The following is an 18,685-nucleotide window of genomic DNA, read 5'->3' as shown; positions in this document are numbered from 1 at the left end:
TGTCTCCTGATTGTAGACTGAGGCCTCCATTCCCCTGTGTCTCTGTCCGCACCAGACCTCTGTTTACATGAAAAGGGTTACTGTTCTCTTTATCAACGCCTGTCAAGACCAAGCAGGGGACGTGCAGAACGTCTGGAGTCAAGAGAAGCTAAGCAAAAAAGCTTTGATGGACTTAGAAGAAGATTAAGAAAAAACAACTTTGCTCAGCTCAAGTTTCCGTCGCAAAAAGATCTCTCAGATCCCAAGGTCCATATCCAGTATTTACAAACCCCAGGCCAGGCTTCTGCCTGCAGTGACAGAGCAGGCAACTAGCACGTCTGAGCCAGGAAACAAGGCCACTGGGAAGGTGTGGATTAGTGGAGTAGGGACTGGCCTCATCCAGAATGCTGTGTGGCATTTGGTATGCCTTAGAGCCACCTTTCCCAAGAAGCCCATGGAATCCCATGAATGTGGATCACGGGGTTCATTTTAACTACGACATTAGGAAGACTCAGAACCTTTCATGCAGCACAACATAGTTAAAAGAATTGGGAGTCAGAGTTTGAATTTCCAGGCCACAATTCTCTGGCTCTGTGACCTTAGGGAAGTTGCTCGGCATCTCTGATTGTTAGTTTCCTCATCTGTAAAATGAGGCATCATAATAATGACCTCGAAAAGGCATGTCTGTGAAGCACCTAGCACCGACTCATTCATTCTTTCATTCACTCGTGTAGTCTGTCCCTCTATACTGAGTGCCTGCTGGGGACCTGGCACCGGGGGCACTGAGGTGAGCTGGAGCCCGCAGTCCAGAGGGAAGATAGAGATTGTTAAAGAACCACACAAATAAACCCTGAACTAGCCACCAAAGGTGCGACAAAGAAAAGTGCCAGAAGCCTGTACCAGGAGCTGGATGTAATCTGGGCCTCAGGGGAAGTTTAGCTGAGTAAGTGATTTTCAGCTGAGATCCCAAGGATGAGTAGGAGTTTATGAGGCAAAGTAGGAGAAGAACATTCCAGGGGCATAATGGGGACTCTTGTTAATACCTTCCAGAATATAGTTTTGGGTAGAGAAGGGGTCAGGTATATTTTACTTTTTGAGGTAAAATTTACATATAGCAAAATGCACCAATCTTAAGGTAATATAACTTGCGGCTTTTGACAAATGCACACACTCATGTAACTGACCCCCCTATGAGGATACAGAACATTGCCATCAGACTGGGCTCATCTTCATACCCCTTTCCCTTATTATAAAAGCAGTGCGATGGGTTTTAATGGGAACATCTGATGGTGGTGCAGAGGGATAAGGCTTTGGGCTAGGTTCAAATCCCAGCCCCACCGCTATCTACCCGCTGGGCTTTGCCCAGGTCTCTCCACTTCTCTGAGACTCAATTTCCCCATCTGTAAAACAGGGTTCATTGAACCTTCTTCACAGGGTTGCTTAAGGGTTGAATCTGCAAGTGGTTGCAAACACCCAGCTAGACGTCCGCATGGCAGGCACGCTGAGTCAGCCCCGTTTCGTTTCCGGAATGAAACAGCGGTGGGGAGAGAGCCTGCTGGTTGGAGTCGGGTCTTCCCGGGGCAGCGTGCCGAGCCACCTCTGCGCACACACACACACACACACACACACACACACACACACCCCACTAACCCCAGTCTCTCACCCACAGGGATGTGCCTGCAGGCCTTCGTGGAGGCTTTCTTTTACCTGGCCCAGAGGAAGTTCAAGATGCTGCCACGCCACGAGCAGGTAGCCTCGCTGATTGACCTGTGTGAATACCACCTGTCCCTGCTGGACGAAAAGCGCCTGGTGTGCGGCCGGAGCGCCACATCGGGGGGCCGGCCCCCTCACAGTGGCACCCCGCAGGAGGCCACCCCCGCAGCCCAGCTGGCTGAGGGCCGTCCCCCGCCCTGCACAAACGGTGCCCTCAAGCTCTCCCATTCCAGACACGCTCTGTCCTGAGGGCTGCTGTGTCCTCCCAGAAGAAGACTGAGCCCTTCCGAGCCCAAGAGACCCCCAGGCTTCCTGCCGGGGGGAGAGATGGCAGGATGCTGAGAATTCCCACCTGAGGTTCCCCCTAATCGTCTCCATGTTCTGCTAAGCTGCACTTCCAGAGGCTGCCTGATTCTCAACCGCCCTCCGCCCAGCACCTCTTGGTGGCCCACCTGCTTGCGAGCCATCAGCGGACATATGACATCCAAAACGTGACAGATGGCCTCTTCTATTCTGGGCTCATGGGAAGCCACAGCCGGGGATAAAACTGCTGTGTTTGGGGAAGGGGGCACCAACAACCCCAAGACGGAGAGCTGCGGAGAAGAAAGAACTTGAGGCAGCCAAGACTGGGGTCTGCTGAGGCCCCGCCCGAAGAGAATACGGTTAGAGCCCAGGGACATCATGTGTATTTCCTACCACCCATTCTGTGAAAATGAAGTGGAAACACCCAGGAGGCCTGCGCGACTCTCCCACCGCAATCATGTGCTACGTGGGTGTGGTTAACAGACCGACCTCGTTGATTTCATGAGCTTGCCTGTTGCTGCAGTGTTCCATGTGTTATTCATTAAGATATGGTTAACTAAGAGGTAACTGAGGAAGGCTCCTGGAGTCTCAGAGCTGGCAGGAGCCTCTGAGATCATTTTGTTTGACCTTGACCCCGAAGCAGGAGTCCCCCAGTCACGTGGCCTCTGATTGGAGCCCTCCATGGGTGGGGCGATCACCAAGTGTGCCCAGAGTGTGCAGGGTGCCCTGGAGGGGAGGAGGGGGCTTCAGAGGGAAGGAAAGTAAGACCTGCGTAAGGATCAGAGCAAGCGGGGGCTTGATGTCAGGAGCTGGGCAAAGGGGAGCTGTGCTCTCGCATCCACGAGACCCTTTCCCTGTCTCCCTCCATGTCTCCAGGCAGCCCCCGCTCAGAGGGGAAGCTTCAGAGGCAGCCAAAGGTAGCATTTTGGAAAATGGCCCCAGGCAAGTCAGGGTCCAGGGCCTGCTGACCACAGGCAGACAAGAGACTGCCCTTGTACAGCCAAGGTCTCCAGAGTGTTGTTGGATTTGGGGTTAATGTGGCCCTCGTTATAGGACCCTGGGGGCCCTGGACGGAGCTGACCATCAGGCTCTGAGTGAGGAGGATGAAGGGTCTTTAAAGGCATTAATTAGCACGGTGCCTGGCACACAGTAGGACTCAGAAAATGCTCACAAATGTAGGGCCGGGGGAAAGTCATTGGTGGCAGAGGTGTGTCCTAGACCAGCACAGACGTCTTCCTTCTCCTGCTTTTCTCTTCTTCTTCCTCCTCACATCCTTCCCTGTCTCTGATCCCACTGCCCTTCACCCCAACCGGTGGGAGCAGTTGCCTCAAGGTCCAGCATAGAGCCTGGTACGTCGTAGGTACTCAAAAAGTGTTGAAATGAATGGCTTGAAATCACCCTCCTAGGAATATTTTTCAACCCAAAGGGAAAGTTCTTCATCCAAGATCCCTCCAACTGTTGGCAAGTTATTTGGGGGGAGTGGGGCTCTGTTAACCCTTGCCTGACCTTCCTCCCACCCAGAAGCCCATTCTCTCAAGCAGTAAAGCCTGCCTGCCCCCGGCAGGGTGGCTCCCATGCAATGCCCCCATCCCGCTGCCTCTCCCCTCCTGCTCCTGGGGGCCCAGGGCAGACCCAAGGCCACAGCCCTTCCCCAGCCCAGAGGGCCCCAGCATTACCCGAGCCCTGCAGAGCCCATGCTGGGCTGTTAGGTGACAGGAGACTCTGTCTTTCTATAAAGAAAATAAACATCTCTGTTTTCCCAGCAAAAAGCAAGCCAGGTGGCCTCCCTTCCAAAGGTGGGAGGGGCAGGAGGAACCCAATGGGCAGCAAGCGCCTCCCACGTGGGGACATTTTAGAGGTGCCATCAGCTCCATTTTCCAGTCATCTGGGGCAGTTTCGTGACGCTGTTCCCATTTTCAGAGGGAAAACAAGGCCTGGGAGGTCACGTGGTAAGTCAGGCCTTGGTCCAGGTCTGTCGGTTGACTCCAGAGCCCCATCCCCTCTGTGTCCCCGGGTGAGTGTGAATCCAGCTCCAAACACAGACCACTGGTGGGTCCTCCCTGCTCTGGGGCTGCCCGGGGTCCCCCAGGGCTCTGCACACTGTCACAGCATCTGGTGTCATGGGCTGGGGCCATCAGTGTTCCTAGACGGTCCACTGAGAGGAAATGAGTTAGAAGAGCCTGTGCACTCTCCCGGGCCCGGCAGCCGCGCGAATGGATGGCACAGCGAACAACCCAAGTAAATGTAACCCTGCACGCTTGTTAGCAGCTGGGAGCAGCAAAGCGTCTTTTAGACAAAGTTCTAACTTTATACCATTTCTTGAAGTTGATTTCCCGAAAGCATTCAGTTGCCAAAATGGGGGCAATCATCAGGTTCCAAACCAAGCAAGCGCACTGAAATTTTTAGAAAAAAAAAAATGTATCAATAGGCTGAATTCCAGCCACATTGTTTGGGGTGATATGTGAACATCAGCTCCCAGGATGAGGACCGTTCTCTTCCCACCCCTGGCGTGTCATCTGGAGGCAGGTTGCTGGGTGGCCCCCCAGGGTCACTGTCTAGAAGGAGTCCCTCCAGGGCAGACAGGGCCTGAGAAGCCCCACGGCCCTCGGGGAGCACTGGGGAAACGAGGCTGCCATTTTACAGGAGGCCAGTCAGTGACAGAGCGGGCCCTATTTTCTCAACGCCGTTGAACAGGAAGAATCAGGGGCTGCTCCATTATTAGAGTGAGTGATAGGAGACTTCCCCCGCCGCCACGTGCCTAATAGCAAGTCCCACTGTGTTTATCCCCTTTGGTAATTGGCTGCTCGTTGTGTAGGGTGTAATTGAAGTGATCGCAAAAGCAGGGGTTTCCTTCCTCCTGGAAGAGAGATGCTCCGTGGGGATCTGGGTCCCTGTGCTCTGCCCATGGGGTCAGCCCATCCCTGAGAAGGGCCCTCGGGCTCCATCCCGGCCTCTCCTCCCCCGTCCTCTCTTGCCCTTCCTCCCCCTCCTGCTGGTGCTCCCACACACAGCCCAGCCACAGCGACCCTGTCACGGTTCACCGGCTGAGTCCCTGCAGGGCCGGCACCCAGAGTGGCTTCAATGAACGGATGCGATCAGGCTCGGTCCGTTCCAGCTTGGGCTGCGTGCAACCCCGGGCCACTGCCCGCCTCCATCTTCTCCTGCCGTGCCTGCCGTGCCCCTTCTGGTGTACCCGGAAAGCATCCTTCCCCCTTCAGTGCCGGCCTTGCCTGCTCCCCTCCTTCCTGCCTCCCAGGGGATGTGCTTGGCTTCTCTGCTGTTACGGTCAGGAGCTCTGTCCCCACAGCCCGGTCAGAACGGGGCTTGTAAAGGCGATTTGGATTCGGTGCATCTGTTGGCAGTGCTGGTCCCAACAGGCCCCTCCCCATGTGCGGAGGCAGGGCCTCCTGGAGACAGGAGCCTCCATCCCCAAACTCCTGGGTCCCTCTTCTTTGTCCTCCATCCACTCTCCCAGCTCAGACCCCATCATCTCTTGGCTGCACTGCATCAGTCTTCTGCCTCTTAACCCCCTCAACCATCTTCTGTCCCTATCAGCCCAGGGAGGACTCTCAGAACCACAGAGGTGAGCGCACAATCCCCCAGTTCAGTCAACCCTCTCTCTTCCCAGATAAAGCCCAGGCTTCCTGACCCGGCATTCAAGTCCCCTCGTGATCCAATCCCCTCCTGCCTTTCCACCCTAAATCCACGCTCAGCCCCCAGCCCTCAGGAGCAGCCTCTGTGCTCCCTCCCAACAGCCCCTTTGTGTCTGTTGCTACCACTCGGGAGAGAATGTGCCGGTTCCCACCCCCGTGGGAGGGCCACGGGGCCCGGATCTGCTCCGTGCTCTCCCACCTTTGCTGTCCCCTCTGCTGGACCCTCCCTCTGTCCAGTGGAAACTTAGTTATCTTTCAAGGCCCAGGTCAAGTGTCCCCACTGCCATCCCCCCAACCGTGAACCTCCCCCTCCTTCTACTTGTGAGAACCCGGAAAGTCCTTTGTTATCACACTTGTGCTGTGGTGGGGTGTTCGTTCCCATCAAGCAGTGAGCTCTTTCACGGTCAGGCAGGTGCTGGATTCACGCTGGCCCCTCGGGCACCGAGCCGGGGCCCTACCGGTGCCGGTTGGGACTGTTCAGAGGGCCCGGGCGAGGAGCCTGAGCTACAACATTGGTTCTCCCCAGCCCCCTGCGGATGCCCTGACGGTTTGATTTGTGAACATGTCCGTGTCCCGGGACCCCAGCAGACAGTGGTTCCTCTGACCCTGGGCGGTCTCTCCGTGTTCCTTCGTGCCCGGGCTCTGGTCTGGGCTGCGTCCCCCATGGGCACCGCCGTCTGGGAGACTAAGGGCCACCAGGCTGGATCAAGCCCACCACGGCTCCTCCATCGGGCATCCAGCCTGTCTCTCCAGCCCCACAGCATCTGTGGGGGGTTGGTTAGTTCAGAGCAGATAATCCTGATGTGAATGTAGTTAGTCAGGGTGAGTAGGACCAGGTTGGGGAGGAGCCTAGACATTGGAATGGTGTTCTGTGCCTTTCTAGAATCAACTCCCCTTCCCACGTGAGTGTACCATCTGTTTGACGCTTCACAGTTTGCAAAGTACTTTTACCTCCATCCTCCCAACGACCCCACAAAGGATGAGGATTCTCATCACCCTCTTTTCATAGCTGGGGGCACTGATGCCCAGGAGGTCAGGTGACTTGCCCAAGGCCTCCCAGCTGGTGAAAGGCAGAGCCCAGCCCCCAACGCCTTGCTCCTTTCTCGGCCCCATAACTGCTCTCATAACGGCGCCTCAATGTTCCTATAGCCCAGCAGGGAGAGGGTTTTGGCCCCATTTCACAGACGCAGAAACCCACGTCTGAGAGAGGCTGGGTGATGGCTCAGGTGGTCCTGGGGCTTAGCTTGGGGCAGTCCCACCTGATCTTTCGCACTGAGCTCTATGGGCTCCGGGTTCCTGAGCTGCACCGGGAGTGATAGCTCCTCTCTCACTTTGTCTCTGGGAACAGGAGACAAGAGATAGAAAGCATAATACACGTGAAAGCATTTTGTAAACCCAAATGCTGCTGGAATGCCATGTTATCTTCAGACTGGCTTCTGGTTTCCTACAAAGTGTAAAGGGATGAAGGGAAAAGGTTCCTCCTGGAATGTTCTAATCCATCAGGACAAATGAAGCCAGAACAGTCAGTTCCCCTCCCTCTCCACCCCGCTTCATCCTCACATAGTTGAAGACATTCACGGGGTGAAAAATGGTTTCCGCTGCTCCTCTAACACCTGGAATTTGCCTTGTGATTGGCAGGATATTACTCCAAAATAGCTTAATTTTTTTTCATTTCTTGATTAATGCCCTAAACTCTTCGGTCCCAGCCTTGAGAACTGGCTTGACTGGCTGGCATTTGAGCCCCTTCCCTCAAAACTCAGTAATGATGAGATCTCGCTCAGTGGCTGAGAGCTGCCCTTCTCTCCAAGTGAGGCAAACTCACCCTGATTGGTAATTTTGCCAATCTCCTACCGAGTTTGACAGATATGGGAGAAATTTTCCCATACGGTATATGAATTTCTCCCTCATGAAATATGTTCGAGTTTTTTTTTTTCTGTTCCAGGGGCAAAGGAGCTTTGCAGAACAGGCAACATTCAATTACCTCCATCTCTAGTAACCAGAAGTCTTGATTTTTCTATAACTAGGAAACCCACACAGCATACTGCTTATACATGCATGTGTGCATACACACACACACACACACACACACACACACACACACTGAGCACCATTGAGCTTTGGTATAAAATGGCAAAATTGCTTCTGAGCCTTATTTAGAGAGGAGAGGAAAGAGAGTCTTTGCAGCCCTGGGGTAACATAACACGCTCACCAGGAGACTTACAAGTAGAACATTTCCTCCGACACGAAGGCATTTGCTAAGATTTCAACCAGGGCGGTAGTTTTGGGCCACAGGGACATTGCCCGCCCCTCACCATGTCCCTCCAGCCCCCTCCCAGGCTGCAGAAGCAAGCAAGGCAAGGAGCTGGGAGATGAAAAGAGTCAGCAGGAGTATTTCCCTTCAGGACTTCTTGCATCAGAATGGGGAAAACGAGAATCCCAGCAGAGGCCCTGAGTGCTGTGGGAAGAGTGAGCGTCTTTGGCTGGGTCTGTCGCTCTCTAGCTATGTGATCATGGCCATGGACCAGTGATTCCACCCCCTGCCCTCTTCCTCTCCTGCACAGTGGAGATGGGGTCGTAACCTATGTAAAGAGCCTGGCACCAGGAAGTGTCTTAATAAATGTCCTTTGAGAAAAGGACCGGTCTCGATACGGTTGAACTAGACAGATGCCAGAGATCACTCCCGCCCACGTGGATGGCCCTGACAGGCCAGGCTCCTCCAGGTCTGGTGGACGGCCCCACGTGCTTGTCCCTCCTCCCTGCTGCTGCTGGACTGCAGCTTCTGCTTCTTAAAAGCCTTTAACAATTCTTTATTAAATTTTCATGGCGCATAAAGTCGAGGTTCTGTTACTTGGCCTCAGTTGTCTTGGTAACTTCGTAAAATGCAATAATAAAACAGAGCTGAGTGTCTCTGCACTCAGGCCCCACATAGAAACGGCTGCAAAGTACTGCAAAATACCGACGATTTCTTCTGCGTGATAATTAGCGACAGCAAATCTAGCAGGGTGGGCAGGGCTTGTTCATTTGGGGTCAGCTGGGGAGAAAGGGGATCCTCCTAATTTTTTTCTCCTCTAATGGCTAATGTTTGGCTGGGGAGCTAAATATTGCCTCAAGGAACCTGTGACATCCTGGGGGAGATGGAGGAAGGAGTTTGGAAAAGCCCCCAACCCTTGATCCACTGGGGACAGTCTCCCTGAGGGAGGGAGTGACGTGCCCCTAGAGCCTGGCCACCTGGTAGAGACTCTGGCGGCGCGCCTGCCCTGGGGGAGAAGGTGGCTCCTTCCAGCTTTGTGTGGGCAGCAGCCACTGCCCACAGCGCCAGGCTGGATAGGGGTCTGTCGCAAGCTCGGCCCCCATGAGGAGGCTCAGGGCAGGGCAGCTCCCTGGAGAACTTAGTGGTTCAAGCTGCTCCAAAGAGGCCACCTGGTGCTGCTGACACACACACCTGGTGGCCCTGTCCTGGCGCCAGCCCTGCCCTTGACCCTTTGGGGGTAGCCTCTGTCTGCTCTGAACATTTCTCAGCCTGTGGACCACCCGGTGGAAAGAGAAAGGCAGATGGCCTTGAGTTATAAATAAATGGGATCCCTGCCCCTTGGAAACCACCACCCGATGGCATCAGAGAGGCGTCATTTCCCACAGCCCCTCCACAGTGGGGGGCCACTCAGGCAGGCTCTGTTACCCCCGGGAACTCCTTTGTTCTTTGGACCCCTCGGGTTCTCCATTTTGTGAAACATTCAGATCCTACACATTCTTTGTTCTCCGACTCTGTGCCAGCCCCTTGGTCTTAGACGCCTGTGCCCGCAGGTCATGGCTCGGCTGTGCAGTAAGAGCTGCCACCCTGCTCCCTGCTGAAGAAACCCAGGTTTGTCACCCATGGTCCCCGCACCAGGTGCGGAGGCTGCCCCAGCAGCCTGGGAGGTTAGCACTGCCTTGGCCCATGGCAACAAGGCCAGGCATGCCTTCCAGTGGTCTTTCCATGCAGCTGCCTCCCACAGAAGCCCTGGGCATCTGGTGGTGCCCCTCAGGGCTCAGACCGCACTCTATCTTTAACCCAAGCAGCTCCAGCTTTATCTCTATGTAATGCGCTTTGTTATTAACATTCTATCCACGGCCATAGCATTTCCAACCTGTCAGTTTCACACATGGGACACTGCAAGCCCAGAGAGGGGACGGGCCCGGCCCAAATGCCCAGCAAGTTAGGGGTGTGAGCTCAGGCCTCCTCAGCGAAGGAATCTGAAGAGCAGAAGCCAGGGCCAGCTTCTAGTTCAGGGTTTTAAACTAGATTCCATGGTGCCCGAGAGCAGCTCGGCTGTTCTGTTTTTGTTTCTTTCTTTCTTTTCTGTTGTTTTGGTTGTTGTTCTGTTTTATATATTGCGGTTGCATGTAAGGAAATAGCTTCAAATGCCGTCATCATCGTCATCACTTCCAATTTTTTACCTGCGGCAAAACTGGGGGCCTGGGAGAAGTAACTTGTTTGAAGTCATGACCACAGCAGCCTCCTTCCCCGGCCGCCTGAGCCCAGCCGTGGCTCCTGGAAGACGTGCATCGTGCCGGCAACAGTGACAGTCAGGGCGGGTTCACCCCAGGGCCCGAGGCAGGAGCTGGACCGTCCTCTCTCATCCCCCATAGAATGGTTGTGGGGACCTCGGAGGCCGGTGCTGGGCTCGTTTCTCACTTGACCCCAGTCGTCAGGCAGGAGCCATGTGATCTGCTCAGACACTCAACCTCAGGCGCTCCTCCCCAGGCGCTTTCATAGCTGTGCTTCGAGCCATTTCCAGGGCCAGTGGCTGTGGCATCACTGACGGTGCTGGAGAAAAATACAGCCCAGACTGGCAGGTCAGAAGTCTGTGGGCATGGCCCAGATGCCAGCTGCAAGCAGCCACTTACTTGAAGACTCATGTCTTAGCTTTAAAAGTCCTGTAAATATTGCTTTGGGCTCCATATTATGTCCATATTTTAGTCAGGATGCTGAGCTAAACCCCCAAATCACCGTGGCTGAACACCCCTGTGGTTTACTTCTTGCCTGTGCAAATCTGACGGGGCCAGGGGGCTCTCCAGGATGACACTCCGCCACGCAGGGTCCCGGCTGCTTCCTGCCTGGGCTCCTTCTCCTCAAGGACGGCTTCCCAGTTGCCTCCAAAAGGAAGAGAAGACGGGAGGACTGCAGGAGTGGGTTGTTCAGGGAGAGGTGACTTCACCTCCACCCACATGCCCTTGGCCAGAATCTGGTCACCTGGCCCCAACCTGAGTGCAGGGGATACTGGGAAATGTGTTCTTCCTGTACATCCAAGTCGAAAAAATGAAATGGGACTTGGTGGACACATGTTACCTTTTTGCCTCAATTCATATTTGTTTTACTATAAAAATGCTTCAATCTTTAAATAAAATTGCTGCTCCAAGAAAGTGACTGTGTTTCTCTTACAGCTGCACAGAGCATCTCACCCCCACCACATACTCTCCACTTGAGAAGCACAATGTGATGCGGGGCACATGGTTTCCTAAGAGTCCAGAGTCAGGATTCTGGGAATATCTTGTATCTTCCCACTAAGAATTCCAGTCCTAAGCTCTGTGGCTTGGCTGCAGCTCAGCTCCAAGCTCTTGGGGAGCCTTCCCATCCCCTGGAAAGCCCAGTCCAAAGCAGGTCACTGACGTTTTCCCCTTGAGGGAGGATGGGGCCAGGACTGGAGAATAGATGAGGAGCCCAGACAGAGTGTGTGCCCTTCCAGGCTGGAGCAGAGCACACAGCCCAAGGCGGCCTGGCGTCTTCAGGCCTAGAGACAGGTGGTCTGGCCACGCCAGCTCTAGCTATAGGTCTGCTGAGGAGGGTCGGCCCTGCACAAGCAGCCTCAGTGCGGGGAATCGAGCGGCATCAGGGCTCCTCTGGTAGCTGGTGGAAGCCGTGTCACAACACAGGGTGATCTGGTGGGGGAATGTAACCACATTCCTCATTCACATCCCCTGAGCACATACAACGGCCAGACCATGCCAGGCACATTACATGTGTTAGTTCATTTAGTCTGAGAAGCATGCTTGGGAAATGATACTCTTACTATCTCCCCATTTTACAGATGAGGAAACTGAGGTTCAAAACTGAGATGAAGTGACTTGGCTTAGAAATGCCAAAGCCAATCTGGGATCCCGGCCTCGTGGAGACGGGATCTCACTCCAGACGGTTCTCCTCTGTGCTGCCGCGATGGGCCCCCCTTGGAAGGGCGGGTGAGTGCCGCCAACAGAGGCGGCTGAGAACATGTTGAAGTGGGAGACTCTGGGGAGACCTTGAGTAGCACCACATCAGCAAACACTTCTCTGAAAAGCCCTGGCGTGTAATAAAAAAGGCCTCGCCGGTCTCTGCTTCCTGGAAGCCACCCCAACCCAGCCAGGTTTACAGAACAGGAGGCCTTGGGAATTGCTCAGCTGGGCAGCAAAGTGATGGCGGTGGCGGGGGGAACCTAGGAGGCCAGGTTCCCATAACTGGGACAGGAGTGTGCCAGGCAGTGTGGGCAAGGGTGGCCAGTGGTGAAAACGGTGTCCATGTGTGGAGGACCAGCTTTGTCCCAGGCCCCAGAGTCACCCTGGCCATTGGGTGATATCACTCCCCTTTTACAGCTGGGAAAACTTAGGTCTGGAGAAGCTTCTCACCTTGCCTAAGGCCGCAGTAGCCTGCCCTCCGCCAGCCCACAGGCCACCAGAGAGACTCTGAGGTTGACAGCAGGGAGAGGGAAGCAGCTGCCCCCGTTATCGCAAGGTCAAAACGTCCCAGGACTCCAGCCACGCCTGTGGGTGCCACCAGCGTCACGACACCCGGAACGTCTGCCCCGACCCGGGCTCCCGGCCCAGAAATGACACGCTTGTTTCAGCCCTTTCTCTGTGCTCACACGCTGTGTGTCAAGTGGCACCTGACAGGCTGGGGAGGGACAGGAGCCCCCTTACGGCCGAGGGGGGCCCTGAGTGCAGGGGCAAAGCGCCCTTTGCTTCCTAGACAGGAAACGTTCACGCACATTCCACACTCTTTACTTGATAAAATATGGAAGGATATTAGACATTTTACAGGGGTTTCCTTTATTGAAAAAAAGCTTTTAAAGAGTTTTGATTCTTATAATGTATCTGGAAAATTCACGTTCATGGAAGTTCATTCCCCAAGGACATGGTAAAATGAGCCTCCGCTGCATGGGAAGGACACTCAGCCACCTGGGCTTCTTGTGGTTGCTGTAGTTTTTTTCTTTTTCTTTTTTTTAATGTTGTGTTAGTTTCAGGTGCACAGCAAAGTGATTCAGTTATACACACACACACACACACACATATATCTATTCTTTTTCAGATTCTTTTCCATTACAGGTTATTATAAGATATAGAATATAGTTCCCTGTGCTCTACAGTTGGTCCTTGTTTATTTTATAGATTGTCGTGTGTATCTGTTAATCCCAAACTCCTAATTTATCCCTTCCCCCCACCTTTTGCCCTTTGGTAACCATAAGTTTGTTTTCTATGTCTGTGAGTCTATTTCTGTTTTGAAAATAAGTTCATTTGTACCATTTTTTTAGATTCCACATATAAGTGATATTTGTCTTTCTGTGTCTGACTTACTTCACTTAGTATGATAATCTCTAGGTCCATCCATGTTGCTGCAAATGGCATTATTCCATTCTTTTTTATGGCCGAACAATATTCCATTGTATATATGTACCACATCTTCTTTATCCATTCATCTATCGATGGACATTTAGGTTGCTCCCATGTCTTGGCTATTGAAAATAGTGCTGCTATGAAAATTGGGATGCATGCATCTTTTCAAATTAGAGTTTTCTCCCGATATATGCCCAAGAGTTAGGATTGCTGGATCATATGGTAACTCTATTTTTAGTTTTTTAAGGAAACTCCATAATGTTCTCTATAGCGGCTGCAATAATTTTTTAAAAATATGCAGTGGAGATACACACATATATAAATGCCCATATGATATTAATGCATATATATAATGACTAAAACAAATAAAAACAGCACAAAAAGATGTACAGTGACAAGTAATCTCCCTTTCACCCCTGTGTTTCAGTTCTCCAGTCTGTCCCCAGAGGCAGCTATAGTTTCTGGGTTTTGTGTGTTCCTTTCAAAGACAGTCTGTACACATACATGAATTCTTACATATGTGTGTATCCACTAACCGGCACTCTACTTTTCACTTAACGCTGTTTCTGGGAGGTTGTTGCGGGATATGTACGTGTCAGCTGGCCTCAGGTTTTTAATGGCACCATTGTCATGACATTATGCGATGCACTATAATGACTTAGAATATTTTCGTTTACTTAAATGTCCCCCAGTTGATGCATTTAGTTTGTTTCCAGTTTTCTATTACTACATAAAGTGCCGCAGGGATTGTTCTTGTACATGTATCTTTATGCACACGTATGAGTACATCCTACAGGTCAAATTACTAGGTCAAAGGGTATATGCATTTTAAATTGCAATCAATATTGCCAAATTGCCCTCCCAAGAGGCCACACCAATTTTCAGTCCCACCAACAGTGTGTGAGAGGGCCAGATCCCCCATCCTCCCCAACAAGGCTTGTTATCAAAACGCTAACCTTTGCCAGTCCGTGGGTGAAAAAAACATGGCAGCATCTCATTACAGATTTAATTTGTTTCTCTTACGAATGAGGTTGAGAAGCTTTCTTCTGTGTTTCAAAGTCATGAGTATTTCCTCCCCTACAAACCGGCTGCTCGTGTTCTTTGCCCATTTTTCGGCTGGTCTTTTTCTTGTTGATTTGCAGCATCACTTTGCAGATGAAAAGAATTAGACTTCTGTCATATCTTTTTGCAAAATACGTGTTCTGTACGGACCATTTTTTGGCAGCCAACTGTCTCTGTACCTCAACAAATTCTCCACAGGCTGCCAGAGTGGTCTTTCCGAGATGCCACTCTGATGGTGTCACCCTCCTTCCGAAAGACACAAAACGGCTTCCTGCCACCTGGATCCAGCTCAAACTCCCCACTTGGTTTGGGGGACCTGCCCATTTGGGGCCCAGCTTTCTCCCAGCCCCCAAAAAAGGCCCACCACATGCAGCCGTGAGGGTTGTGCACTGTGCAGGGGGCAGTGACACCCAGGGAAGGACCTTGGGGGCACCCCCCGGAGGTGAGCAGCGGGGCAGCCCGCCGAGAGGCTGCCTCTTTCTCCGGTGAACCTTAGCTCAGGACTCAGCACACTTTCGACCATTCCTCAAAGCCCCATCTCTTCCATTCCTCCAGGGCTACGTCCAGGCTCTTCCTTCTGCCCCAGATGCGCCCCCTCCCCTGTGGCCTGGTAAGCTTCCTCCTCTGCAAAGCTGACCCCACTTTCGCAGGCTGTCTTGGGTCCCTCCGCCCCAGCCTTTGTGTGTCCCTTTAACCCACTGCAAGGTGATTCTCCCTCTAGGGGAGGGCTGTGTGCATTCACTCCTGGATCCCACCCCCGGTCAGAGGAGGTGCTCGGGAAATGTGTGTGGAATGACTTAATGAGGGAATGAGTGAAGGCAGCCTTCTTATATTTTTTAAAAAACTTTTTAAACTGAGGCAGTATAGTTGATGTACAATATTACTGATATATAAGTTACAGGTGTACAATATAGTGATTTGCAATTTTTAAAGGTTATACTCGTTTATAGTTATTGTAAGATATTGTCTATATTCCCTGTGTTGTACAATATATCCTTGTAGGTTATTTTATACATAATAGTTTGTACCTCTTAATCCCCTCCCCCTGTATTGCCCCTGCCCCCTCCCCTGCCCACCACCCACCCACTGGTAACCACTAGTTTGGTCTCTGTATCTGCTAGTCTGTGAAGGTGGCCTTCTGACTGCTGAACCCAGTGGACATGAGTGAGGGGTGAAGACCCAGTATCCCCTCAGCCTTCTCAGCCTAATGTAAAGTTGTGCATTTACCCGATAGGCTGTTTTTTTGTATAAATATCCATTAAACACTTTGAAAAATGCAAATAAAAAAAAAAAAGCAGCAGACTGGCTCTTCCCAGGTAGTTATAGTAGACCCTGCAAGTCTGCACCGAGGCCGTTTTATTTAGTAGGTCTATGGCTCCTTCCAGATTATAAATGAAAGCCCTTCAGGGAGCAGGTTATTCTCCCTCCCCTAAATTCCCCGGGGGTGGGGGGCATTGCAAGAGGAAGCAGTGGGCACAAACACCGCTGCCACGGGGCTCGCACAGGGGAGCGGGGGCCCAGGGACCCTTCCTGCTCTGTAGGGGCCAGTGGGATGTAGGCTGTAAAGCATCTCCTTCCTCCTAAACCCCAAACCCTCGCTGCCAGCCCCCATCTGGGCCAGCCCTCCAGCCCTCCTCCAGTGGGGAGGGTACCCACAGCTCCCCAGCCCCTCGCCATTCCCCCGGGGTGCCTGCAGGACTTCCTGCTGCTCCGGCCACCTCCACTGCTCCGTCTGCCATCGGTCCTTCCCCTGCATCCTGGGGACCTTTAAACACGTGAGTCAGATAACGAGCCTCACAGCTGCACTTCCCTGCCTGGCTCCTGTGGCCCCTCTGGATTCCCGTGCCCTGTGCCCTGTGGGGGTCTGTACCTCTGCCAGCCCTGCCAGGGGCCCTCTGACCTGGCTAAGGCCTGCTCAGCTGGCTCCCCCCTCTCCCTTCCCTGCCTCCCCCTCCCCCCAGTCATTAGCTACTGAGCACGTTCCCCGGGCCAGCACCGTGCCAACCCTGGGGAGGCGAGGATGCGAGCAAAACCAGACGTGGCCCTGCCCACCTGATGCTGTGAGATGGACGGTGGTTAACTAAGAGCAGAGAGGTGAGCAGAGCAGAGCAGAGAGGAGGCAGCACGGAGGGAGGCCCTGCGCGCAGATCCGGCTCAGAGAACGAGGACAGCGTGGGCAGGGGAGGCTGGCAGAGGGCCAGTCCTGCAGGTGGCGCAGGCCACCCTGATGATGTCCTCCTCGCCACTGGAGAGTGTTCAGAGGACACTGTGATCGGGGCTGTGGTTGGAAAGATAACTGAGGTTAGGATTGGAGGGTGGACCACGGAGTGGGACGGTGTGCCCGGCAACAGGAAGCTGGCGGCGGCCCCGGTGATAAAGGGCCATGAGAATTGATGGCGCTTCTCATGGCAGTTGTTTAATGCCCTCTCCCCTCCCTCCAGGAGGGCAGGGCCTTGTCCATCCCGTTGGCAGCCCTGGCAGCGCCTAGCACACAACTCAGTACATAGTAGGTGGAATGTTCTGGGAATGAATGAATGAATGAATGACAGGTGAGAGAGGGAATAGTAATCAAATAATGGATTTAACAGGTGGGGAAACTGATGCTCTATGTCGTGGAGCCGTGTGTCACCTGGGTGAGCTGGCGACAACCCCAGCACAGGGCAGCCCTGAAAACCCTGTCCCCTCCCACCTTGCTCACAAAGACCTGTTTTCACAACTTGTCATTTCCCTACATGCCCACAGGCAGGGACACACACTGCACCGATAGATAAATCTGGGCCACTTTTCAGCATCGTTTAACGTCCCCGGGAAGGTTGGATCACATGGCATCCAGCAGCAGCCCATTAGCTGACAGGCTGAAGCATATCATATTGAATTCCACGGCCCGCGGAGCCCGTGAGACGCCGTGCTGCTCGGAAATCTGCACTGATTTATTAGAATGCAATTGTGCTGCTCATTTCCTATAATGAACACGTTGCCCCCCTCCTCTTGCCAGGACTGTTTCCCCAAACCTCCAGTGGGAGTGGGAGGACCTTGAACTCACTGCCTGTCTATAGCTTGAAAGGAAGAGGGGATGACCTGGAAGGGAGATTGTAGGTTGGGCAGGGACCAGTGCTGGGGGCTGACTTTGAGTGCTGCTTGCAGAGAGATGGTCTGAAGGCATTGTGCTGTCCTCCTGCCCCCCACCAGCCCCCATCCTGTGTCTCCCTGCTCCCCCACCCCCGCCCCTGTGTCCCCTGGCCCTTGGTCACAGCTGCAGCAGGACCTATGGACAGGCCAGCCAGGGACTCAGCTGCTGACGCCCACAGTCTGGCCAGGGCACAACGCATCTGCCTCTGCCCTACCTCCTGGGGCCCCATGGGCCTGAGCTTCTGCCTTCGGCACGTGTCACGCACCCTGACCACTGCTCTGTACAAACTAAACTGGGACACGTCACTATATGGTCAGGACACTCAAGATGGCGGCTCTCTTGCTCTCTGTAGATCCCCTGCTCGACCAGGCCCTGCTTCTCCTACACCCTGTCACGTGAGCATCACCACCCCCTTCCCCAGCTAGAGATCGTTCTAGTCCTTAGGCTAATGGTCGTTAACCCGAAATGCGGTGAGGGAGGGGCCCCAGCCGCTGGTTTCCCTGGTGACTGATGAGCCAACCTGACGTCAATTGCCCTATAAATGGCAGCCTCCTTCTCCCTCAAGTAGCTAACATGGCTGCCACGTCCTGCCTACTGCCCACGGCGGGGTGTTGCTCCAGGATCCTCTGGTTCGAACGTGTAAGACACTTTATCCGATTAACCATTGATGTCTCTGGCTGTTTCCAGGCTCTTTCTTTGGTCTCATGGCTGGGCAACTACAAGACTTGCAGGCCTGCGGGGTGCAGCCCAACAGCTGTCAGCCAGGAAGCCGAGGAAACTCCCGTGAACGCGGAGATGTTGGAAGGTAAGGACGGGGAACCGAAAACTGTGGGGTGATCGGGGAGGCGCGGGGTGCGGGGGCCGTCCGCTAGCACTTGGAGCCCTGCGACAGCTGACCACTGTGAGAGGTGTCTTTATCTTCCGCTATACTGATGTTGTTCTGTTAACCTCACTCTCCAGTTTATAAGTAGCAGCCCCGTGCGCCTGGCTCATCTGACTGCACGGGGCTGGCTGGAGAGCACAGACACAATGTACAGACCTGGCATAGCTGTCAAACACTTAGGCGTTCTCTGGTTGGGTAAGACGAGATACCCACACCCTCCACCCCTAAACGGCTACAGACACAGGCTTTAGGGATATTAACTCAGAGGCAGGCTTGTGGCCAGTTCCCCGCAAAGCCCTGGTTGAGGCCTGTGGCAATGGCAATATACTAGAGTACCCTGGG

The 18,685-nt window shown here is 53.5% G+C and overlaps 1 protein-coding gene across 5 annotated transcripts in view; it reads left to right on the top strand.

The window, feature by feature from the left end:
- TTLL11 (tubulin tyrosine ligase like 11) overlaps nt 1-11,006 on the top strand; it is a 256,473-nt gene extending 245,467 nt beyond the window's left edge. For all 5 annotated transcript variants that reach the window (XM_036856233.1, XM_036856232.1, XM_036856236.1 and 2 more), the window contains one exon: nt 1,649-11,006. In XM_036856233.1, the coding sequence (XP_036712128.1) occupies nt 1,649-1,941 (293 nt within the window). In that variant the 3' untranslated portion in view covers nt 1,942-11,006. The remainder of the gene's footprint in view (nt 1-1,648) is intronic.
- Nucleotides 11,007-18,685: the final 7,679 nt, after the last annotated feature.

Source organism: Balaenoptera musculus, chromosome 6, assembly GCF_009873245.2.
Source record: "Balaenoptera musculus isolate JJ_BM4_2016_0621 chromosome 6, mBalMus1.pri.v3, whole genome shotgun sequence".
NCBI classification, from domain to species: domain Eukaryota; kingdom Metazoa; phylum Chordata; class Mammalia; order Artiodactyla; family Balaenopteridae; genus Balaenoptera; species Balaenoptera musculus.
Note: the sequence above shows the minus strand (reverse complement) of the source record. Positions and strands in the feature narration are given on the sequence as shown.